Source organism: Orcinus orca, chromosome X (genome assembly GCF_937001465.1).
Source record: "Orcinus orca chromosome X, mOrcOrc1.1, whole genome shotgun sequence".
NCBI classification, from domain to species: domain Eukaryota; kingdom Metazoa; phylum Chordata; class Mammalia; order Artiodactyla; family Delphinidae; genus Orcinus; species Orcinus orca.
In genome coordinates, this window is record NC_064580.1 from 117,184,164 (window position 1) to 117,210,732 (window position 26,569).

General features: G+C 37.8%; 1 protein-coding gene across 5 annotated transcripts in view; it reads left to right on the top strand.

Moving 5' to 3' along the window:
• Positions 1 to 26,569, top strand: part of SLC9A6 (solute carrier family 9 member A6) — a 55,038-nt gene that overhangs the window by 4,659 nt on the left and 23,810 nt on the right. For all 5 annotated transcript variants that reach the window (XM_049704959.1, XM_049704958.1, XM_049704960.1 and 2 more), the window contains 9 exons: positions 7,058 to 7,257; positions 8,868 to 8,945; positions 9,236 to 9,312; positions 9,616 to 9,728; positions 11,972 to 12,077; positions 18,130 to 18,276; positions 20,122 to 20,222; positions 20,519 to 20,607; positions 22,868 to 22,981. In XM_049704959.1, the coding sequence (XP_049560916.1) occupies positions 7,058 to 7,257; positions 8,868 to 8,945; positions 9,236 to 9,312; positions 9,616 to 9,728; positions 11,972 to 12,077; positions 18,130 to 18,276; positions 20,122 to 20,222; positions 20,519 to 20,607; positions 22,868 to 22,981 (1,025 nt within the window). The remainder of the gene's footprint in view (positions 1 to 7,057; positions 7,258 to 8,867; positions 8,946 to 9,235; positions 9,313 to 9,615; positions 9,729 to 11,971; positions 12,078 to 18,129; positions 18,277 to 20,121; positions 20,223 to 20,518; positions 20,608 to 22,867; positions 22,982 to 26,569) is intronic.

Below are 26,569 nucleotides of genomic sequence, written 5' to 3' on the forward strand. Positions count from 1 at the left end.
AAGGCATCTTAAATTCCATTAAATGCCAAGTAAGTATTACGGTGTTAAAAGAAGGAACTGATCACAGAAACCTCTTTCCTGTAGAGAGATCTAGTGTGATGAAGTGGTTAAAGATGTAAGGCTTTAGACCAGAGGTCTGCAGATTTTTTCTGTAAAGGGCCAGAGAGTAAATATTGTCGGCTTTGCGGATCACATCAATCTCTGTGTTGTGAAAATGTGTTGCATTTTTTTCTTTGTTTTGTTTTTTTCCTTTCTGTAAACCTTTAAAAATTTAAAAGCCATTCTTAGCTCTTGGACCATACAAAAACAGACCATCACTGTGATTTCCAACCCCTGCTTTAGAGTCAGACCTGGGTTCCTGCCTTACTATGCCAATAACTCTGTGTGATCTTAGGCAAGTCCCTTACCTTCTTACACTGTCATCTATAAGTTAGGAACAATGATAGTAGCATTATTGTGAGGAAGAAATGTTTTTAGCTTAGTACCTGACCCCTAAGTAAATGCTCATTAAATGAGAGCTGCAATACTATTATTATTATTGCTGTTATAACTGCATTTTCTCAGATTAGGCTCAGAATATTTCTTTTAATTATTCAGTCTTGTAAGTTAAGAGGCAGATGTAGTATTTTTTATAAAAATCAAATAGGGACTTAGAATTTCCCTGAAAATATTTGCTCTTTGGTAGTTGATAATCATTAACCTCCTCTAACTCTTGGGCTAAAGGAGAAAAATGGGATTACTGATTGCTTTCTCTGATGTTTCTAAGTTAATGAAAAGTGATGGAGTACCTTAGTGTTGGTATTTTGTGAAGGAAAAGCAAGGGTATCTCTTGTGGAATATAAAGTGAAAGAGTGTTATCTGTGAGTCGATTTGGGTTGATTTGCCACGACTTGGCATTCTTTAGCCTGTCTCATTTTCTCAATATGGGTGATGGGGGCTGTGGATGAACAGCCTCCTGACCAACTCCCAAGTCCAGTTTGAGAAAAGATGGGGCTGGGTCAAAGTATTTTTACTGCCATGGAAATGGACATTTTCTAATCCTAATTACCATCTGCCATTTACCTATTTTTACGACTCTTGTACCATTACAGCTGTTATGTTAATGTATTATTTTAAGACCTTTATTTTTCAGCTTGACTTCCAGATGAAAGGGCTTCTTACTCTGGGAATGTCCAGACCTCCAGGATTCAGCCCACTGATGATTTAGCTATCTAAATCCCAGAAAAATGCTACTTAAAATAAGCTTCTCCTTTATTTTTTTGAGAAGCCGGGGTAGAAAGAGAGAGCGAGATTAAGTTGCCAATGTGGTCAGTTTCTAGATTGTAATATAGCCTAATTGCCCCAGTTACAATGTCGAAGCACCCAAGTGTTCTGTTCATTGGGCTAGCTTGCTTAAGAAGCTTAAAAGTGAGTCACCGTTAGTAAGTCTGAAAAGTGATCACTCACTGCAGTATGCTTACAGATGGTATAAAAATCAGAAGACAGGGAAGCAATATTTATCATGCCTTAAACTACAGCATCCAGAGCCCTAGGTTTAACTAATGCAATTTATCAATAAATATTTATTAAGTGTCTTTGATGTATGCGATATGATGAGAAATACAGATATGAGTCATCATCCGTGTCCTCAAAGCACTTACAATCTAGTGACTGAATAGGTAGTGTTTACTGAGCATTATAATGTGTTAGATACTGCTTAGGTGCTCAACAAATATCATCTCATTTAAACCTCATAACGACCCTGTGAGACGGGTACTATTATCTTTCCCATTTTACAGATGAGGAAATTGGGGCACAGGGAGGTTAAATGACCTGCCCGAAGTCACATAACTTGTAAGTATTAAGGCAGGATTCAAACACAGTCAATCGGCCTCAGGAGCCCCATTCTCTTAGCCCCTTAAACCATATTGCCTCATGTTGAAGAGATAAAACTTATCTATAAAGACAAAACAGGTTAGTATTATCATCACTACATATGAGGAAACTGAGGTTCAGTGAGAAGTTATGTACCCTAGGATCACAGACTAGAACTTGATGGAGCCAGAATTCATACTTCTGTCTGCCTTCCAAACTTGTGCTTTTTCTCCTACACTCTACTGTACTAAATTTAATAAGGTTGGATATGAAGGGAGTTAACACTTAAAGTTACAAGGGTTTTGGAGGTGAGTTGTGAGGGAAGCTTATGAGAGAATGGAGACATAACCACCAGAGAGCAAGTTAGTAGTGATGAGAGAGCAAGGAGGTGATTAGAAAATTATAGAGACTTTGGAAATAGAAAACCCAGATTTCAGTTCTGGTTTTGCCACTTAATGCCAAGTAATGTTGGGCAAGTCATTTATCCCCATTTTATAGATGAGAAAATAATGACTGAGAGATTTGTAGTAGTTTAATTAGCTTTTCAGACAGAATCTAACAGCATTCTTCAAGAAGTAGATAAGTGTTATATATGTACATACACACAATATACACACACACATAAATAAATACACACACACATACATGTACTTTTTAATCTGTAGAAATCTTATCAATTTTGGCCACACTCAATACCCCAGTGATATTCCTTCCATATTTTTGACTATTAGAGGCTTCTAGTGTGATAATCTGGAAGAATGTGCTGAAATCCATCAGAAAACCAATTTCCACTGTGAGGCTCATACAGTGTTGCGGCCTTGGGTGATACTGAGTTCTGTATCCCTGGGAGGGTCTCCAGCACAAGAGGGTCAGGAATGTGTAGGAGGAATGGGACTTCTCTGTTTTGTGAAAGATATCTCTTTGTGGTTGTACTCTTTGTTGCCTGTTAGTGATAATTTTAAATTTCATGATATCAGTAGTTTTTGTGCCTCTATCTATGTAGGAGGCTAGAATTTTCTGCCTTATCCCCTTAACAAAGCACTCCTTTTGTGTACTTTCTGTTTAGTGAGAATTGCTTTAACTCTGTGATTAGGATTTGACCTTTCACAGAACCCAAGTTAACTTGATCTGTCAACTGTATTCAAAGAAATTCCAATTTTTCAGCTGTCTGATGCTTTTATAAAAGGATCTTGATTTTTTCCAACCTAAGTAATTATTCTCCTTGCTGGTGTTCTAACTGCCAAGGTGTGTGTTTCAGATTTGTCCAAGTGCTGAGCCCTCCTCAGGGCACCCAGTGACATTTCAGCATTGGGTCAGGGCGTGGTAGAACCAGTGGGTACTCTTCCTTACACAGTCAAGCTTGGGGATATGGAAAGAATTTATGCTGATATTTTTACTGTTTGTAGTAGCTTAACTGTGATTTTTACACATAAATGTAATGGGACAACTTACTACTACTGAACATCTTAATTAGAAGGTCTTGTGAGATAGTAGAGAAAAGAGCTGTCCCTATATCATATAGGCAGGATGACTATGGATTGATAGCCTTTTCTCTCCCAGGTTATGTTTATCAAACACGGTTGATATCCAGCCATCACTTTTTAATTTTGTTTCTTTTTTTGGAGGTGAGATATTTTCAAAGTGTATCTTTCATTTATTATTTTTAAATTTTAGATGAATTTATACCCCCTTCACCCATTTCTACCACCTCCCATCCCCATCCCCATGTCTCTGGCAACCGCCAATCTGTTCTCTGTATCTATTGAGCTTTGTTTTTTATTTTTTTTTTAGATTCCACATATAAGAGAGAGAATACGGTATTTGTGTTTCTTTGTCTAATTAATTTCACTTAGCATAATGCCCTTGAGCTCCATCCATGTTGTTTCAAATGGCAAGATTCCATTCTTTTTCATGGCTAAATAACATTCCATGGTGTATATGTACCATATCTTATCCATTCATCCATCAGTGGACACTTAGGTTGTTTCCATATCCTGGCTATCGTAAATAATGCTACAATGAACATAGGGGTGCGTATATCTTTTTGAGTTAATGTTTTCATTTTCCTTGGGTAAATACCCAAAAGTGCAATTGCTGGATCATATAGTAGCTATTTTTTTAATTTGTTGTGGAACCTCCATACTGTTTTCCATACTGGCTGCACCAGTTTACATTCCCACCAACAGCACATAAGGGTTCTCTTTTCTCCACATCCTTGCCAACACTTGCCATTTTTTGTCTTTTTTATAATTGCCATTCTAACAGGTGTGAAGTGATATCTCATTGTGCTTTTGATTTGCATTTCCCTGATGATTAGTGATATTGAGCATCTTTTTATGTACCATTGGCCATCTGTGTGTCTTTTTTGAAAAAATGTCTATTTAGATCCTCTGCCCATTTTTTAATCAGATTGTTATTTTGGTTTTGAGTTGTATGAGTTCTTTATATATTTTGGATATTAGCCCCTTATCAGGATATGATTTGCAAATATTTTATCTTTCATTTATTTTAAATCTGAACCTTTGTTAAAACGTTTTTTAGAGTCGATGTCATTGTACTGTTTACCAGTTACTTGTTGCTGCTCACTTAAAAAAAATACATGTGACTGTAAGTTGACCAGAAGGATCCTTCATCTCTGCTTCCTCCTCCCTTCTCAGCCAACTACTGCTCTTACAGTCCCCGTTTCTGCTTTATCGCTTCCCACTCTGGCTTCTGCTCCCACCTCTTCACTCAAACTGCTCTTAGCAAGGTCACCTATGACCTCCTTGTTGCCAAACCCAATGGACACTTCTTAATGCCTGTCTTCCTCGACTTTGCTGCAGCATTTACTAGTTTTCACCACTTCCTCCTCTGTTCTTCCTACTCCTGTGGCTTTTCTTTCTTAGACTCCTTCATCATCTCCTTCTCCTCTACCAACCCCTTAATTTTGGCATAAAACTCCGAGCATATATCCATAGTCCTCTTCCCGCTTTGTTTGCTCCCTAAGTAATCCCATCTGTGCTTCACTTCAACCATCTTATGACTGCTAAGTGTATATCTCCAGTCCAGATCCACCCCCTTCCTTGAGGTCCGGATCCCACATACTCAACTGTGCATGTGTCACAGGTACATCAAACTCAACATGTCCAAAACGGAGCTGCGCATTTCCCCCTGTAAGTCTGTTCCCTGTCCCACTGACTGGCCCTCCTACCCCCCGATTGCCTAGGCCAGCTTACCCACCTAGTTGCCAAGTCAATTTAGGTTCCTCTTAGTTTTTCATCTCCCTTCCTCCCAGTCCAGTCAGTCACCACATCCTTCTACAAGATAATACTTTCTAAAAAAAATCCCCCTCTCTCCCTATCTCTGCTCTCTTAGATTAGGCCCTGCACTCTTAGTGCGTGAATGACCTCAGTGGCCTTCTATCTGGCCTTTCTGAACCTCTGTAGTCTAGACCAGTCTTGCTAAAATAAAAATCTGATGTCAAGCCCTTTGACATCTATGGTTCTGTGGCTTCCTTTTGCTTTCAGGACAAAGTCTACACTCCCTTCCCCAACATGCGAGGTCTCTTGTTTCACACCTCAACTCTTGCCACTTTATATCCCAGCCATACTGAACTATTTATGATCCCCTAAACGGGCTGTGTTTTCTCACTCTTCCTTGACTGGGTATGTACTACTATTCCTCCTACCTGGACAACCATTTTCTCTTACTTTGTTACTTGCTTAGGTGACACCTCTGGAAAGACTTTCCTAATGTCCCACTCCCTCAGGCTTCCTTAGGTACATCTTTTCTGTTTTTATAATACCTTGTATATATGTGTGTGTGTGTGTGTGTGTGTGTGTGTGTGTGTGTGTGTGTGTATACACACACACACACACACACACACACATATTGTGTTATAATTGTTTATTCAGTCTGTTTTCACCAACTGGACTGAGAGCTGCTTGAAGGCGGGACCTTGTTTTCATCTGTGAACCCTGGGGGCCTACTTAGCATAGTAGTCCAATCATATATATTAAAAGAAAGGCTGACTGGTTAGGGTGAAAGAGAAAGGAGAAAGGAGACAGGAAGGTAAAATGCCACTAATAGTGGAGTTAAGGAAAGTTCCAGACGTTTGAGTTCAATTTGCAGTTGAGGTATATCTATACACTGGAACATTATTTGACCGTAAAAAGGAATGAAGCGCTGATACATGCTGCAATATGGATAAACCCTGAAAACATTATGCTAAGTAAAAGAAGCCAGACATAAAAGGTCACATATTGTAGGATTCTACTTATATGAAATGTCCAGAATAGGCATAGAGAAAAAGTAGATTCGTGGTTGCCAGGGGATGGGAGTCAGGGTGGGGGAAATGGAGAGTGACTGCTAATAGGTCTAGGGTTTCTTTGTGGAGCAATGAAAATGTTTTGGAATTGGATAGTAGTAATCAATATCCAACTTTGTGAATATACTAAAAGCCACTGAATTGTACAGTTTAAAAGGGTAAACTTTGTATAGAATTATATCTCAATAAAATCATTATTAAACATTTTGATCAGTATAGGTTTATAGTACCTAGATCATTGTGCATATTTGAATGTCAATATGATGATCTAAGTAAAATTCCAGCAATACATTGACATCATAGTGTCAAAGTCAGGACTTCTGTTCCATGTTTTGATTTTGAAACATATTTTAAAATTAAAATCTCACCTTTTAGTATTAGAAGAACTCAATCTAGAAAAATTATTGACTTTCCAATTTGTAAAATTTGTGTTATTTGGCCAGCCATGTGATTTAGGAATAACTTGAAAAATGCATGTGTTTAAGTCTTGTGAATTGATGGATGGAGGTGGTAAACACATTTCTAACATGATTACACAGTTAGGTTGGGACACCTTGGAGCATATTCTGTGTACAGATGACTTGAAGGTATTTCCTCATTTTGTTACCTTCCTAATCACTTATTTATATCTTGATCTAGGGACGCAATGATACACGTTGTTACCCTAGGGAATGTTTTCCCTTCCTGTCCCACTGGCTTATATGAATATCGAACTCTTAGATTTGTGAATTTAGTAATACTTTAAAATGTAACTTCATTTGGTCTAAAAATGAGTTTAGAATCACAAGGGACTATCATAAGAGGTTTTCTGTTATCAATTCAAAGGTATGTGTGGGGTACAAAAGAAGTAGTCTCTGTCTGAAAGAAGAGCTTATATTATTCTTTTATTATTTCCAGGTCTTTTGGTGGGCCTTGTGCTTCGATATGGCATTCATGTTCCAAGTGATGTGAATAATGTGACCCTGAGCTGTGAAGTGCAGTCAAGCCCAACTACCTTATTGGTAAATGTTAGTGGAAAATTTTATGAGTATACGCTGAAAGGAGAGATCAGTTCACATGAGCTCAATAACGTTCAAGATAATGAAATGCTTAGAAAGGTAAGTTCTTCGTTAAAGGGAATCTTTGGATTTTTTTTAAGGTATATAATAGCAGCAAAGTGATTCAGGAGAAAAATAATGCATTTTTAATGATATTTAGAATAATCAGTCTTTTCAAATGGAGTAAAACCTCAATTAACGAATGTAATGCAAGGCTAAGGAAATTGACATGTCTATAGTTTGCTTTTCTGATTGAGGCTAAGTACTACAACCCTTTTTGTTTCACTCTGTAGTGTTTACAGTTGTAATAAATGGTGACCAGTATTGAGTGAAGCAGAATTTATAAGTGTTTCTTTCAATTTGCTTATGGCCCTTAGAGTTTTATAGTACTTTAGCACATTGAGTTTATTTGATAATACCTAAAATATTCCATTAATATTTTTTTGAATTCTTTCTTGCCTTGATTGTGTTCTGTGCTGAGCACAAGTTAATCTTTCTTTGATTCATAATCTGGCACAACTTCAGGGGCCTCAGCCTGAGTATCAGGTACTGTACCATGGTGTGCGTGAAGCTTGATGTAGGTTGGGTTGCAGTCTTACTGGCTTCCAGACATTCCTGGAGCTGCTTTCTCCTGTCCTCCCCATAGTTGCCATCCTGAAGCTTCTCAGGGCCTCTTTGCTCATGTCTCTGTTTTCGCCCACCCTTGGCCATTTGCCTCCACTTCTGCCTTCTACATTGGCAGGACTTGGCTTTTATAGCTACTTGGTTGTGTTCCTGACCATCTTTAATGCTTTTAAAAATTTCATACGGACTTACAGTTTACTTTGCAGCAAGAGGTTTTTTTCCACCTGTGGAAAATTCCAGTTCCTTAAGAGTTCTAGGAAATGAAATTTTAGCATGAGTATGTGTAGCTGCTCTGTGTTCATGTCAAATACTACAGCCTTATGAACAGAAGGGGGCGTCTGTATTATTATAGGAAATAGGTATTAAAAGGAATGGGCTGGGGCTTCCCTGGTGGCGCAGTGGTTGAGAGTCCGCCTGCCGATGCAGGGGACACGGGTTTGTGCCCCGGTCTGGGAAGATCCCACATGCCGCGGAGCGGCTGGGCCCGTGAGCCATGGCCGCTGAGCCTGCGCTTCCGGAGCCTGTGCTCCGCAAAGGGAGAGGTCACAACAGTGAGAGGCCCGCATACCGCAAAAAAAAAAAAAAGGAATGGGCTGTCAGGACTAGAAATCTGACTTGTGCAGAAACTTTTTACCACAATATTATGTTATATACCTTTAGAGATGTTACCTATGCAAGAAGTCTGTTTCCTCTTGCCAACAACAATGCTGTACCCCCAAATTTTATGTTGCCAGTTTTGGGTCTCTTATTTAAAGCAGACATGTTCATACTTTCTCTTATTTAAAAAATTTTTGCTATCATAGTATTTTAAGATACTTTGCACAGATAGGACTTAACTGATTGTTCCAACGCCATCATCTCCTTGTCATTTGGTTGAGAAGTGGAATAACAGCTATCCTATATGAAATATTTTTCACTTACCACAGTGGTAATATTCTTGCCTTTTGCCAGTTTAACATTTAATCTTTTTTTCTTTTTGCTCATTTGATAATGTAATAAGAAATCTCCTGAGGGAATTCATCTAAAAGAACTCTTTATTTTAACAGGTTACTTTTGATCCAGAAGTATTTTTCAACATATTACTTCCTCCTATCATATTTTATGCGGGATATAGTCTGAAAAGAGTAAGTGCTTTTGTATTTCATATACTTTGAACAGCCTTAAACTCCATGGACTTTATCATCTTCGACACCTTCAGAAACAGGCAGTTCCTTCCAGGTTCCTCTCCCTCCTCCCTCTCCTATCCTTTTGACATGCTGAAGTTTATGCCCATACAAAAATTCTTTCTCTTACTTATTTCCTTGAATGAATAATGCATTTAATATTAGCATAGCACACTAGAATAGAAAACCTTTTCTTTTTTAAATAATTGGTGAGTATTCTAACACGGTGTAACTTTTTTTTTTTCCGTCAGAGACATTTCTTTCGAAACCTTGGGTCTATCTTAGCGTATGCTTTTCTTGGAACCGCAATTTCTTGTTTCGTAATTGGGTAAGTACTTGAAGCTTAAAACACTTTTAGCCTTCAAATTATCATTTTACAATAATACATATTTGACTTCTGCAGTATTGTATTCTCGAATGTGTCCAAGAACTTTTGCAGTAAAATGTATTCACACAGATAAGTTGTTTGAATTTTCCTTAAGGCTAAGGTGTTACCATATTTAAATGACATGCAGTAAATTTGGGATTAGTCACAAAGTACTACAGTAGACCCATCTTTCTGTTCTTACTGTATTGTAACTTCTTTAACAGTTGATTTTTTTTCTAAAGTAGACATATGTTTATTGAACAGATCAATAATGTATGGCTGTGTAACACTGATGAAAGTAACTGGACAACTTGCGGGAGATTTTTACTTTACAGATTGCCTGCTGTTTGGTGCTATCGTATCAGCAACGGATCCAGGTATGTTTTACATGAGTGTGGAGCTTAAGTACTTAAGTTGTACAGTGGTTTTTCATCAACACACATGTACGTATTTCTTCCTTTGAGGTGTAGAATTCAGGATTAGGTACTCCCCATCTTACTATACTTTCCAACTGTGGAGGAAAAAAACAAAATTAATGGCTCCTTTTGGCTTAAGCACACATTTGTTTCTTTTTACTGTATTTCCTATTACTAGTCCACAATTTGATGATGTTTAAATGAGGGCCGTAAGGTATTTTCTTCAGAAATTCAGGTTGGTCTCTATCCCTAGTGACTGGGTATAGAAGATGAACTATATTAGTTAAGATGGGTAATAACTATACATTTCCTTTCAAGCCTCTAGAAAACAGATCCCTAAAAATCTGTTTACATTCAGCTATCTGCATTTAAGAGTAAGAAAAAAAGTTTTAAAATGATTGTTAGAAGGCTGTTGTGCTAGAACAAGTGTGATTTGGGGTCATTGGTGGGCAGTAATATACATTAAAGAATTGTTTTTATAAAATTGGCTTTTGGATTATAAAATAGTTTTGATATTAGCATGACTAGAGAATGAATTTAATTGTATTGAGTTAGATAAGTTAGATTGTAGTTTTTCTAATATAGTATTGGTGAGCTTCACAGCTACATTCAGATTAAGAACTTAGAGAATATATAGGCTGAAGAGCAGAGACTGCATTTTTTGAACTAAAGATGCAAGTTTTCTTTTACTGATGCTAGATTTTAGATCCTTGGTAGAGGTTTGTTCTCTTTTACCCTTTGACCTTGTAAGTTAATAATCTTTAATTATCATCCAGCATAGTCAAAGGTTATCTCTGAATTCCTATGTTAACTCTGATAACACAGGGTGTTATAGAAAGTAGGAAAATATGCTCTGTACTCTATAAGAGATGATTTTAGAAGCTCAGAGGACATTTTAGAGAGGTATTTGTATAGTTTGGCATTTTTAGAACTGAAAAGCAAATCGCCTCCTTAAAGATAGTCAGGGCTGCCCCCTTACTGTTTGTAGCTGTTCCCATTATCAGTATGAAGTTGGGATGGTTTTTGCAGGAAGCCAGTGGTCTCTGTTTTCCGTGTTCTCTTACTAGAAGCAAGGTCCTCGACTTTTCAAAATCTATGAGAAACCTGAGTCAGTTGGACTGGCTACATTACTTAAAACTGGTTTTGTTTTGGTGGGAGTATTGCCTGGATGGCTCAAGCAAAACTGTTCTGCTTATATAAAGCTGGATAGTTATATTTCTTCTGAATTATATAGGTATTTGCCCATATAATAATTCTATTATTTTGCAGTTGTTCACTTGATAGAAGGATGAGCCATAGGTTCTCTTTTTAAAATTCTACAGCATTGCTCCTGCCCTCCTTTTCTCCTTCTCTTGGTTAGCTTTGATATCAGCATATTCCAGATGAAATGCTTTGCAGTAGAAACTATATCTTTTAAAATACAAGCTTCCTGTTTTTTGGTTGGCATTTGAAGAGGCTCTCCCAACTCTGGTTATAATAATCTTTCATGTCTGCTTGGGTTTATTTAGCAAGCGAGCTGTACGTGACTCAGCAATTAAAGTTATAATGCAACTTCAGTCTCTTCTGATTTTCTAAGAATTCTCATGTAATTGTTTCCTAAGAGAAGGTTTTTTTTCTTCTCAAGCTGTAATAGCCTGATGATTGGATTCTTATTAAGTTAAATATAGCAGCTGTAATTCTGGTCATAAATTTTATCCCAACCGAAAACCAAACTTGTGTTTTCATTTCCTACTGTCTTTGCTAAACTGGTGTGCTTGAAATTTGTAAGTCAAATAGAAGTGAGTTGTAAGGCTCCGAGGAAAAAATGAAGTTTGCAGCAGGAAATGCTTTTCATAATAGTTTTCTTCATCAAAGATTAATGATCACCTGGTCTGTAAGAAATTCTGCATGTATTTTTTATGGAAAAGAAATGTACAAGACAAGATTATTAGCATTTGCATGAAGAATGTAGGCCAACTCAGTCCTCCAAGGTTATTTTCAGGTGTTTGTAAGAGAGAGAAGGGAGATATTACAGGTACACAGTTATGGAAAAGAAAAATATTGACATAAAATTACTGAATCTTTGATATGGTAAGAGAATGTTTATTAGGATTGAATTCTGAGATGAAGAATGAATTTCTAAATAACTATTACGATCATCTGTGAAGGGAAAAATGTTATATTTGTAATGTCTTAATATTCCTCTGACTCTTTCTACTTGCTAGTGACTGTTCTTGCCATATTCCACGAGCTTCAAGTTGATGTTGAACTCTATGCACTTCTTTTTGGTGAAAGTGTCCTCAATGATGCTGTTGCCATAGTGCTGTCTTCGTAAGTGTTTGTTTTCTTATTATATTCTGTATATTGAATGTTAGGGTTCTAAGAACCAAAAGTCACTTATTGAGTGAAGTGCATTATGAATGGAAACATTTGAAAAACTGAAGCATTTTTTTCCTCTTGAAGAAATATATACATATAGATAACGTGGAAAATGCACGGAAGAAAAGGAAGGGAAAAAAATGATATGTACTCCTGACACCTAAAGACAATTACTGTAAACATTCTAGGACATTTTTTAAAATTCTTTTTTTTCTATGCATAGTATTTTTACATAGTTGTGATTGTAGTGTATGTATAATTTTGTATTCTGTTTTAATATTATAACATGGACGTTTTAGTTTTTCATCAAATTAAATTTTTGACGTACATATATATTCGCATGGTTCAAAAATCACAACGATATAGAAGGGTATACATTGAAAAGTCACGTTCTTACTCCTGTCCTCATCCACCTGTCCCCGTAGCCCCTTACATAGGTAACCATTTTATTAGTTTCTTGTGTATCCTAGTATTTCTTTATTCAAATGTAAGCACACATATGAATAAATATTCTTATTTGCCTCTTATTTCTTATTTTAAAAGTAGCATGCTGTATATGTTCTATACCTACCTGACTTTCTCTCACATAACTATATTCTGGAGATCTTTCTGTATCAAAACAAGGAATTTTCTCATTCTTTGTTTGCAGGTGCATAGTATTCTATGAACTGTACTATAGTTTATTTAATCAGTCTCCTATTGGTGGAATCATAAAGGGTTTTCAATTCTTTGCTATCCCAAATAATGCTGCAGTGATTAACCTTGAACTTAACCTGTTTTATATATGCACTGGTATATTGGTAGGATAAATTCCCAGAAGTGAGATGAGTGGCTTAAAGGGTAAATACATTTGTAATTTTGTTACATTGCTAAATTGCCTGTCAAAGGTATTATGCTGTTTTGCATTTTAACCACCAAATTGTGGGAGTGCCTGTTTCCTCATAGCTTCACCAACAGAGTATTTGTCAGACTTTGGTATCTTTGCCAATTTGATGATTGAGAAATACCTCATAGTTTAATTCATATTTCTCTTATTTAACATAATCATTTCAGAAACTTTTTAATTTTTAGAAGTATTAAATAATACACTTTTTAAAGATAATGAAAATGAGCAATATTTTAATCTAGTTATAGAAATTACTATACATGCTACCAGAAGGTGTTTGCAGGTGAAAGAATGGGTCTGAACCTCTGAGGAACTCAGTCCTGCCAACTCAGTCCTGCTAAGCAAATATCTAACCCTATAGACAGTTGCCTTTACTCCACACCAGAACTTTCTACAAGAGAGAAGTAAAACCCCTTCACCTTTCCTCCTTACTTTTATTTCTCTCCTTAATTTCCACTTCATTAACTATAAAAGAGTAATCAGTCACTGACTCTGGTTTACACAGCTTGATTGCCCCCATTGTCTAACAGCAAAGTGAAAATTATCCTTTCTGAGATGTAACACTAATCCCTTAAATGTTGTTTATGAAGATGTGCAAAAGATCAAATCTTCTTTTGTGAATGTAATGTATATAAATTCTACCCCCTCCACCATATTTATTGCCAGATTCTTTGCAGCTGTCTACAACTAATGTAAATTTAATTTAAGAAATAAAGCCCAAAGGCTAGAACTAATATTGATACTAAATGTATGTACCTTCAAGGATGATAGGTGCAAAGTAAAAGTTTTCTATTGTTTGAAGGGAGGAAGAAATGGATAGTGTGGTTATAACTTACATGTTATAAAAAAAAATGAAGCTACAAAGATTGTTGAAGTTTTCAGCACATAAGAACATGTAAGATCACCAGTGCTACCAGACGAAGAGAATAGGGTACAGGCAGTTACTTTTAGCATCAATTCGCCATCCTAGATAATTATTCTGCTACTTAATCATTTACTAATACGTGTTCCTTCCTCATTGCCCTAATGGATTAAGAGTCAGAAAAATCTCCTTTCTGGTCCTATCTTAAGCTGATGTGCCCTGTGCCTTAGTTTTTCCATTAATAAAGTAACTTATTTCCTGCAACTTTAAGAACAGTTGAATAGTATTAAAAGAAGAAAACTCATCGGAAAATTTTGAGCTTGGGGGTGTACGTATCAGTGTTGGTGAAGAATAAATGTGTTAGAAAGAGAATGCCCTTTCCGTTACACGTCTCACAAAGAGGAAAGGACTTCTTGTCCTTCTGTTGCAACCTTTCTCAAACAGGGTCATGTGAGAGAATTTAAGCCTTGTAGAGAACGATTCAAGTGATTCTTTCCTCAATTTTCCTAAGGATGGTACATAGCTAGTACTATTCTAGATTCACAGGCGATGAGTTAACTCATTCCATAGTCTGCTGGAAGTGTGGTGGAGAAGGACTGTATCTAAAGAGTATCATACCCGGGGAATCATTAGCTGTGTAAGTATCTTAATAGAAGTGAGCAAATGAGTTCCTGCCCAAAAGATGAAGGGAAACCAGTGATGTTGCTGGCTATGGGAGGTCACTAGCTGGAGTGCTCTGCGTTATGTTTTTCATCATCTTTCATTTGCCTCTAAAAGTACGTTAGATAGAAATAGTCTACCTTGTGTTGATTTCTGTTTGATGATTTTCTAATGTGTATATTCTATAGAAACAGCCTTTTACAAAGAGGGGGGCCCCTTTCTGAAGGACTTCTGCTTGGCAATTAACAGGTTAAGACATCTGTTCTTGAAATTTATGTTGGAAGTTGTTTTTGTTTGCTTTTTGACCTGTTAGGTTAGCAGTGACTTTTTTTTTTTGTTAACGTTAATGCTTTTAATCTGGTGAGGGTGGAGTGAAACTGGTTCCCTCATATATTGCTGTATGAGGTAGAGCTGTGTGTACTGATACAGTGTCATACATACCTAGTTAGAGATGAAGTCTAAGTTGCATAGCATACCTCTGAATGGATATACCATGATTACCCTGGAGACCTAAATTCATACTACTTTAAAATATGTTTTTAGGGTCATTTACATTTTATAGAATATAAGTGTGAGTAAACAAACATGGCTGACAAACTCTTTAACTTTACTGGTTATCAGAGATATACATATTAAATTAGTGGCCATTTTTACCTATTCAGTTAACAAGAAAAAAAATTGTTAGTGAAAATAGTTACTGCTGGTAATGGTCTAGTACAGTCATTCTTAACCGGGGACAGTTTTGCAGCCCCCCGCCCCCCAACCAGGGGATATTTGGCAATGTCTGGGGACATTTTGGTTATCATGAATGGGAGGAGGTTGCTACTGGCATCTAGTGGGTAGAAGCCAGGGGTGCTGCTAAATATCCTTCAATACACAGGACAGCACCCACCACCCAACAAATGATTATCTGGCCCCAAATATCAATAATGCCAGGATTGAGACACCCTGGAGTTGTAAAACTATATCACTTGTACATTGTTGTTGACATTGAAATTGGTATTACCTACTCTTTTATATTTTATCATTATGATAATAAAATTAATATTCAAAGTAGTTGACTTAGAAAGTAGAAAATTCCTGAAATTTCAGCTCTCAGAAATAACCACTATTAAGGTTTTTAATCCAGATTTTTTCCATTAGGATATTAGCATACATATAAATATATTAACTTTTAAACAGAAAGAGGCATAGCACTATACATGCTTTTCTGTAACTTGCTTTTTTCACATAGACATTGTACTGTATTAATACCTCCATTATCCCATTGTATGAATGCACGACAGATTTACCTCTCCAACCCCCTGTTGATTAATATTTGGTGTTTTCTAATATCATACTATTGCGAATAGCACTGCAGTGAACATATTTATGTGTAAATCTGTGTGAATCCTTGAGAGTATTTCTGTAGGATATTTTTTAGAAGTAGAATTTCTAGGCCAATGGATATGATCACTAAAACATTGAGAGATGTAGTCATATTTCCCTCCTGAAATGTAATACAGATCTATTTGAAAGCCATTGTTCAACATGTAAAAGGAGCCATAGGTATAGTAATACCCTATTTCTAGGAATGTAGCACAGGAAAATCGTCCAAAATTTGTAGAAAGCACAAATAAGTTCTTTCACACTGTTATTTATAGTAGCAAAAATAATAGAAGCAAAACTTTTAAATGTCCGACAGAGAGGAAATGGTTAAATAAATTATGTTATATCCATTTGGATCATTTTTGAAGTCTTAAAAAACCATGGTTAGACTGTAATAATTCTTATGTCATTGTCAGTTGAAGAAGCAGAATTCAAAACCATATGTTCACTATGATTACAACTAAACATGAAATAGCATGCATGTAACAAAAAGAGGGGAAAGAAATACAGAAGGAAAATAATAGATCTGTCAGGGTAGTGGAATGATGGGGTGATTTTTCCCCCCTAAATTGTACATTGTATTACTCTCAGGATTTTTTTTAAGTATTCATAAAAATGCTACTGCCTCAAGATAAAATGTTGACTGATGTAGAAAAGATGAATTAAGATTTCAATCCAGAGGCCAACATTTGACTGAAAAGGAAGAAAACAAACCTGTCATCTCTTCTCAGCCCACCATGCTTTTCCTGTGTTCTTATACATTTTAGTGATTAAAGAATAAAATAATGATTAGTGTGAATCTTGAATTTCCATGAACCAATCCAGGGAAAGCAGTCTCAGGAGGCATGGCATCGATATTTTGTTCTTGCCGGCATTTTGAAAACTATCGCCAGGGAGGAAGGTTATTGTAGCAATATCCTTTCTTTTCTCCAGCCAGCCACTATATTTTCATGCTATAATGTAGTCAAATCTCATTTACAGTGGTGGAGCCCTTTATGTGTAGGTAAGATAGCATGACATTAAAGGCCATTTCCTATTCACTGAAATAATATCAAATCTACCAGTCCCAAAATGATCTGGTCACTTTGAAGATTTAAATGCAAATGTTTAAATTTTTCAATTCAGATTGAGTCTCAGAAATTTCTAGATGCCATTACCAGAAATTCATGTTAGAGTCATACTTCAATAAAATAGGTAAAATTAGGAAATTTTAGCTTGGTCTTAGATTTTATTTTGTTTTGTTCTGCTTTTTAGTTTAACCAGCGAGGTATGAAGAGAACTTGGTAAACATGGTATAGCAAGGCCATTTTTTAGCCTTGAACCATAAAAAACATTGCAGTAACCACAGGGAGAATTCATTATATTCTTCGGAATGTGTTTTTTCTGCTTCTTTTCTTCAACATGACTTGCATGATGTCTTTGAGTCTGGATTTATTATAAAAACACTGGCACCTCAATTAACTGAGATGAGAACTGATTTAGTAATGGTAGGTGCTCTTGCCAGAGACCCACTAGCAACAGTGATTTTCTCCGCTGTATTTACTTCCTGGGGCGACTGTTTTAAAAGAAGTATTTTTAGACTAGGTTTGAACTGTGAGTTCAAGATGGAGAGTGTCCCTTCTAATTGCTTGTCTTGGCCTCTTACAGAGTGGCTTTCTTTCAGAAGTTCGAGGTGGAGGATCCAGCTGGGTATGCTAAAAGTACTGTCAAGTGGATTCTAATTCCTTGGCAGGCCTTTCAAGCCCTTTTATCTATAAAAGTCCATTTCAGTGAATGAATAGATAGGAGGCATTGGGCCCATTCTGTTATTCTAAAAGTTGAAAGGGTACTTTAGTCATCTTTTTTTTTTCCCACAGGAAAAACAAAATGTGACCGGGTTGAGTATTGAACAATATTCTTTATATTCTTATGCCTCTGTTGGAAATACGGGGAATTTTTCATTAGTTTGTTCACATTAGTACATTAGGGCTTTCAGGCACTCAGTACCAGTAAGTCATAAACAGAGTCACAAAAGAATAGTACTGCACAGTATCTTGAGGCTGGAGGAAAAGGCTTGGTCCAACCTTATTTTGGCAATTCAAATCCAAAGTTTTTGGTTTTTACGCCCTCTGATTTCATCTTCAAGCTCTACACTAGGTAATTTTTTAAAATTTATTTTACTCTTTTTTTAGATAATGTTTTAAAAGTAAAAGTTGCCTCTAGAAGTAAGAACCACCTCTCTTTTGTAGCTCAATAGTAGCATACCAGCCAGCCGGAGACAACAGCCACACCTTTGATGTCACAGCCATGTTCAAGTCTATCGGGATTTTCCTTGGAATCTTCAGTGGCTCTTTCGCGATGGGTGCTGCTACTGGAGTGGTGACAGCTTTAATATCCTTTTATTCTATTTATCTTTTCTTGTTAACCTCACAGAGTCATTGAATTCTGTGTTCCATGGTCTCCACTAGTTCCATAATTGACATAGTGTTATAATTATGAACCTTATAAACAAGTACTTGGTTTGAAAACATTAGGCAATCATCTTTACCAATAAATAAAAGAATTTCATTGTTTTGTGTAGGACTTCATGCCCTCAAACACTCACTACAGAATTCTAATTGGACACAGTGACCCTTTGGGGGTGAACTTTTTTTTTTTAAGATCCATCCACTTTATTTATTTATTTATTTTTTAACATCTTTATTGGAGTATAATTGCTTTACAATGGTGTGTTAGTTTCTGCTTTATATGGGGTGAACTTTAAGGTTGTAGACTAAATTGATATAAAGGTAGATATATTCCAAAGAGCCTCTGCTTGTTCTGTACGGCTGTTCATCCTGGCAGTATTTTGCTCTTCGTTTAATAGGACAAATAGGAATGTATGACCTCGATGCCAGTTGAACAAAATAAGGTTCCCAGGTTAGGATAGCTGGGAGTTCATCTCAGCTGTCACCGATTTTAACCTTCCGCTCTTGAGTCCTATGCACTGCCACTAATTTGCTGTTAGAAATATTGAGTAAGTCAATCTTGTATTCATTCAAAAACAACCCTCTTTTTTTTTTACTCATTGTAGTTTTAAGTTAAAATATAATAAGTTAAAATATAATAGAAAATGATAGTTTAATAAATGGATCTAAATTTTCTGTTATTGGATTCTTTAAGTGCAAATATCCCTAAAATTCTGGAACTTCAGTTTTCCTTTTTATATCAGTGTTTCATTCTTCAAAAAAATTTCTTGATTGCCTGCTACATGCCATATGCTATGCCCTGTGTATCAAAGATAAACAAGACAGACGTGGCCTCTGCCTTTTGGAGCTTCTGATATAGAAGCATTGACACTTCACCTCATGGGACCTCAGTGTAGGAAGGTAGAGGGCTGGGACAGCAGGGAAGATGAGTGGGGCTTGATCTCTAAAGAGCTTCCAGCTCTAAAACTTCTAAGGTACTTTCATATAAAACAAGTACTTTTTCCGAGAATATATTCATTTTCTATACTTCAGTTTTGTGGTGGAAGAAACTTGTCTTCGGGCTTTTTACAGACGAACTGAGGCATAAAAGGACAGTGAAAAGAGTTCTGAAGAAGGACCAGGATTTCTTCCCTAGCATAAGTTCCTTGAGGAACTTAATCTTTGTGTTGTAGTACACAGTTCTTGAAGAGAATGTAGACTCCAGCCTGAGATTCGCCACAGCTTGACACGGGCCCTTCCACTGGCAAGTAACATATACTTGTTAGACTAGTATGAGTGAGGGACGTGCCTCAGTTTCTTCATCATGGAATACTCCACATCACAGAGGTATTAGAGGATTAAATGAACATGAAATCTCATGGAAATGACATATTTCTTAATAGATATAAATTGCTATCATTATGGAAGCTGTCTCGCTTTGGGTCACAAATTAATAGAGTTGGCATGTTGTGTATCTGATCTGTCACTCCTGTCCTTTACTGTCATGTCTATTCTTTACTGTGTGGTTTCTAGCAAGGCATGTGATACCCGTAAAACAATTGGATGGACTAAGCTATAGGACTTTCTCATGGAAGGGAAGGCTGCTGACTCCTTAGTACAATGCTTGTATTCAGAGTTTCTTTGCTTTGGTACCTCCTTATTCTGTGACTTTTGTGTTAGAGACTGGAGAACCCTTCTTTTGCTTTTATGCTTGCCTTGCTTCGACTACTATTTTTTCTAGTCACACTTCTGTATTATGAGATCGTGTTATCAACCTTGACAGTCTTACGTGACAAAGTTCACCAAATTACGAGAGTTCCAGTTGTTGGAGACAGGCCTGTTCTTCTTGATGTCCTGGAGTACCTTCCTCTTGGCTGAAGCATGGGGTTTCACAGGTAGGTTACTTTTTCCTTTTAATTGTAAACCCTTACAAGGAGGGACTTAGCCAGTGATTTTTTTTCTGTGTGTGGACCAACCCCTCTAGTGTTTGAACACACTTGTTAGGGTTGGGATTTATGCTGTCACTTTAGAATCTAAAAGATTTTCAATGGAAGCGGTTCCTCTCAACAAAGTAAGTCACAACCGAAAATTTTAACACTAAGCATCTAATTTACTTCTGTAAAATAAGAGCCTCCGTATAGAAGTTGGGAACTCTCCTTTTATGTGAACTTGGAACTTGTTGTATTTATAGGTGTGGTTGCAGTATTGTTTTGTGGCATCACACAGGCCCATTATACATACAATAATTTGTCCACGGAGTCTCAGCATAGAACTAAACAGGTAAGAGAAACTTTATAGTTTGTGAATAAACTTTTCCTCCTTGCAGCAAAACAAATTTTTTCTTTACTGAAAAATAATCTTTGTTCTGTTCAAAGTGATGTCTGCTCATTTCAACTCCTCTTCTGTTGACTCCAGAGATAGATGGGATTGTCAGATTGAAGGGTGACAGCTTTTAGGGTATAGATAGGTCAGCAGAATAGCCAGGGGCTGTTATTATTGTGGCTCCAGTGGTCAGTCAGTTAACTTCCTTTCCTTGTTTCCCTTGTCTTATGACTTTTTATCCTTCCAGTTTTATTGAGATATAATTGGCATACAGCACTGTCTAAGTTTAAGGTGTACAGCATAAGGATTTGACTTACATACGTCATGAAATGACGACCACATCATCTCATATAGATACAAAATTAAAGAAATAGAAAAAAATTGTTTTTCTTGTGATGAGAACTCTTAGGATTTACTGTCCTAACTATTTTCATATGTAATATACAGCAGTGTTGATTCTATTTATCGTGTTGTACATTACATCCCTAGTACTTATTTATCTTATAACTGCAAGCTTGTACCTTTTGACCACCTTCATCCAATTCCCCCTCTCCCCACAACTTGCCTTTGGTAACCACAAATCTGATTTCTTTTCTATGAGTTTGTTTGTTTGTTTTGAAGTATAATTGACCTACAACACTATGTTAGTTCCTGTTATACAACATAGCAATTTGGTTTTCCTATACATTTCAAAATGATGACCATAAGTCTAATTACCATCTGTTACTGTACAAAGATATTACATAGTTATTGACTGTATTCCTCACACTGTACATTTCATCCCCATGACTCATTTATTTTGCAATTTGAAATTTGTACCTCTTAGTCTCCATCACCTATTTCTTTCCTTCCCCCACCCCCAACTCCTCTGGCCACCACCTGTTTGTTCTCTGTATCTGTAACTCTTTTTCTGTTTTGTTATATTTCTTCTTTTTTTTGGTTTTTAGATTCCACATATAAGTGAAATCATATAGTATTTGTCTTTCTCTGACTTATTATACTTAGCATAATACCCTCTAGGTCCATCCGTGTCATTGCAAATGGGAAGAATTCATTCCTTTTCATGGTTGAGTGATATTCCATTGGGTATACACACACACACACACACACACACACACACACACACACCCCACATCTTCTTTATTCATTCATCTATTGATAGGCAGTTAGGTTGCTTCTGTACCTTGGCTATTGTAAATAATGCTGCAGTGAACAGTGGGGTGCATATATTTGCTGAGCTCTTAAGTTCAAATGCATTTTACCCCCACCATGTTTATTTTATTTTATTTTTTTTTTTGCGGTATGCGGGCCTTTCACTGTTGTGGCCTCTCCCGTTGCGGAGCACAGGCTCCGGACGCGCAGGCTCAGCAGCCATGGCTCACGGGCCCAGGCTCTCCGCGGCATGTGGGATCTTCCCAGACCGGGGCACGAACCCGCGTCCCATGCATCGGCAGGCGGACTCTCAACCACTGCGCCACCAGGGAAGCCCCCTACTAGCTTTATATATGGTTGATTTATTACCTTTATTGTATATTTGCCTTTACCAATGAGATTTCTTCTTTTGTAATTTTCATGCTTCTAGTTGTGGCCTTTTCATCACAGTGATGTGAACAGGTGGAGGTGGGCAGGCAGCAGGGGAGGGTACAGAGCACCAGGCTATAATGTGTAAGCCCTACTCCCTCAGTGAGGGCTGAGACCCATGTAAAAAGTGAAATCACATGGCAAGGTGCTGTTGTGAGAGTCGTCATGAAGCATTCTGTGCCAGGATAAAAGGATTTGAACTGGATCTTACAGCCCGTAAAGAGGGACGTGTCTTGGAACTGCCATATTTTTAGGGATTGCAGGGTTACCAGTTAGGGCTCTTTCACAGCATTATGGGTGGGAACTGATGAAAGTTAGACTAAGGCAGTGGCAGGGACAGCAAAGAACATTGCAAAAGAAAAATTGGCAGGGTTTGCAGGATGAGGACAAGAATGACTGAATATGGGGATTGAAGAAGGGAAGCTGACTGGGGAAGTGAAGGGGTAACATTTCTGGCTTTTTCTGTGGGCCCAGAAAAATGTCATCTCTACATTTGCTCCCCTCTGAATCATGAGTTTGGGGGGATATACATGAACGTTACATATTTGAAGTATCTGTTTCAATATCTTAGTAATACTCATGTTTTCAAATTATGTAACTTTATTTACTGGACTAACCTTTTAAAATTTCGTTTCAGTTGTTTGAGCTTCTCAATTTCTTGGCAGAGAATTTCATCTTCTCCTACATGGGACTGACACTGTTCACATTCCAGAATCATGTCTTTAACCCAACATTTGTGGTAGGAGCATTTGTATCCTTTATTATGTGTTCCATTTTGGAAACTTCTTTTTAAATTGAGATTTGCATGGGTTTTCTGGAGGGGTGATTGATAAGAATACAGTTAAATATATAAAATTTTCCTCTGAGTAAAGCAAATCAGGATTTCAACTTTTTTATCTATTCTATTCTATTTCCATTTTTTGTTTATCACACAAATAATACTAACAGATTGAAATGACAGAAAAAAAGTCTCCTGCCATTCTGCCAACCCCAAAAGATAAAACTGTTTGTCCTTGATTACTGAAGGGAAGAAAGAGAGATTGGATGGTGGGGAGCAGTTTGCAGTCTGCCACAGGGCAGTAGTTGAAAGATGATGAAAGATGGAAGGAGGATCACCCACCCCTCCCTCCTTCCTTCCCTCCCTCCCTCCCCCCATCTCTCTCTCTCTCTCTCTCTCTCTCTCTCTCTCTCTCTCTCTCTCGTTGAGTTTTTAAAACCCAGCTGAAAAGGAGAAGCTGATTACATGAAAGACAGCAATCAATAGTGCCAGCCTCATGAGAAGGCAGGAGGAGATGGAACCCAAAGCACGTGGGGAGGGACAGGCCTTCAGTGGGAGGGAGCACAGCTCCGCCATTGTTCCAGGAAAGGGTAGGGTATGTAGAGATGAGGGTACATTTGCAAGATGGCGTTCCTGTCTGATTACTTCTATTTTTATCTGTAAAGTAGGAGGTGAGATCATCTGCTGAAAGTGAGATAGGAGCAGGTGGCCTATCAGTTATCTATTATATAACAAATTACCCTAAAACTTAGCAGCTTAAAACAACAAACATGCATTATTTCACATGGTTTCTGAGAGTCAGAAATCTAGGAGCAGCTTCACTGGCTGGTTCTGGCTCCAGGATCCCTCCTGAGGTTGTAGTCATGCTCTGGGCTGGGGCTTCACTCTCTCGAGACTTGACTGGGGATGGAGGAGCCACCCCAACCTCACTGACATGGCTGTTAGCTGGAGGCTTCAGTTCTTCTCTGCGTGGACCTCTCCATGGGGCAGCGCACAACATAGCTTTCCCCAGAGTGGGTGAGCTGAGAGAGCACCAAGATGGAGGCCAAAGTGCCTTTTGTGACCTAATCTTGGAGGTGATGTACCATCACCCCTTCTGCCATTTTCTATTGGTCACACAGACAAAACCTGGTACAGTGTTAGCAGAGGCTACACAAGGGTGTGAATACTAGGGAACCCTCTAGGAGGCTGGCTCCCATAGGTGATAGGAGTTTTGAGGAGAAGGTTTGGAAATAGTGGTTGCAAGAGTGGGAAAGTGAGTTGACCAAAGGAATGCAGTAGAATCGCTGAGCAGTGTTAGGGACCCATTTGAGTTTGAGGAATAAGTATTAACAGTAGAATCAATCTGCCCCGTTGTATGACTTTGTCCAGGAGAATTTAGCTGTAAGCGTGGAGAAAATAGATAGCTGAGTCCGTCTGAGTTTGGTGTTTTGTCAAGTCGGTGCAATGAAAACAGAGGGGTAAGTGAATGCAAGGTATTGGAATGAGTTTTATTAAGATGTGGCTAAAAAAGGAAATGAAGAAGGGAGAGGACTGACTAATGGAAAAGTAGCAGGATCTTTGGACTGGAGGTCCCAGTGAGGTGGAAGAATTATCCGGGATAGGTGAACATGAAACATTGTGGTCAGAGAGAGGGATGTTTGAATTAGTGATTTTCAAAAGAAGTACTGTTTTTAAAAAAACACCTCAGAATGAAGATTCTGCCAAAAGAGATTGGCAGAAATATTTCTTTAATTAAAGCTCTAAGTAGGATCTGTGTTAGAAAGTAAAGTATTACTGAAATGCCATTCTGCAGTCTTAGTCTTCTGAGAATTAACTTCAGGCAAAAAATGATAAAGCCTTATTCATAAGAGAAGAACCTTAGCTGGAAGACTCCCATGAGATCAGTAACTTCATATCCTGCTAGTCTATGAGAAATTTTTTGAGCAGTCAAGTGGTTTGATCCACTATACTTATCCAGAAACAAGGCTAAATATTCTCTATAGGTTTCTGAGTCTGTTAGGAATTGAAGTTCCTCAATACAGAATCCTACCATGGAAATTGACTCTTACCAGGAGAGAGTTGCTCTCTTGCTGGCTATGTCTGTTAGGATATAGGTTTGGTTTCATGTGGCAATGACCCAAGTTAACCAAGGTTTAAAGAGGATAGAAATGTGTTTCTTTCTCATGGGAAAGTCTGGACTGATGTGGCAAGCTCTGCTCCACAAAGTCAGCAGGGACCCAAGCAGCCTTACGAGCAACCTTAGGGAGTTGCCCTTGTTCTTAGGGTCCCAGGTGGCTCACCCCCACCAGAACATGCACACATCACTTCCACCTAACACCCATGGGCTACACCTCCCAGCAGAGGAGGCTGGGTGTCTATATACTCAGATGAAAATTGGAGGTGATGGGGAGGAGTATCTACTACTATTGAGGGAAGGAAAAATAGATATTGGGGATATAACTAGCGGTCACTGCCACGTTGACCCACATGTTTTGTTGTTACTGTTTTATTTTCTTGTTTATTGTTTTTTTTTTCAGGGAATCACTACTTTTAATAACCTTTGGATTCTAAACTAGTTTTAGATTTACAGAAAAATTGTGAATACAGAAAGTTCTCATATACCCCACACCCAGTTTCCCCTATTGTTAACATCTTACATTAGCATGGCATGCTTGTCACAATTAATAAACCAATATTGATACATTATTATTATTATTTATTTATTTATTTTTGCGGTACGTGGGCCTCTCACTGTTGTGGACTCTCCCGTTGTGGAGCACAGGCTCCGGACGCGCAGGCTTAGCGGCCATGGCTCACGGGCCCAGCCACTCCACGGCATGTGGGATCTTCCCGGACCGGGGCACGAACCAGTATCCCCTGCATCGGCAGGCGGACTCTCAACCACTGCGCCACCAGGGAAGCCCTTGAGACATTATTATTAACTGAAGTTCATACTTTATTCAGATCCCCAGAGTTTTTCCCTAATGTCCTTGTTCTCATCCAAAGTCCCATCCAGGCTGCCACATTTTGTCGAGTCATCATGCCTCTGGAGGTTCCAGTTGACTGTGACAGTTTCTCAGACATTCCTTGTTTTTGATGACCTTTGACAATTTTGACGGGGTACTGGTCAGGTATTTTTCAGGGTGTCCCACGACTGGAATTTGCCTGATGTTTTTCCCGTGTTTAGACCAGGCTTGTGTGTTCTTTGGGAGGAAGACCACAGAAGTAATGTGCCATTCTCATCACATCATGGTAAGGGCACATACTTATCAGCATGTTAATAATGTGGGATTTGCCTGTCTTTCTTAATTCATGATATTGAGCATTTTCCATGCCCTTTATTGTTAAAAAAAAAAAGGAAAAGAAAACATGTGAGTAAAATATGCCTCTTGAAATTGTCTTCTTGAAAGGTTGCCTTCTTTGGAAATTTTTGGTCGATTTTTGACCCCCCAATTTTTTTGAGGGGAGGTGCCATTCATGGGTCTGCAATTATTGTGAATATTAAGTGACCATTAGCACTGTGTTTAAATCTGCTGTTGCAGGAAACGGCCAAAAGGCTGCAGCGTTTCTCCATTCCCA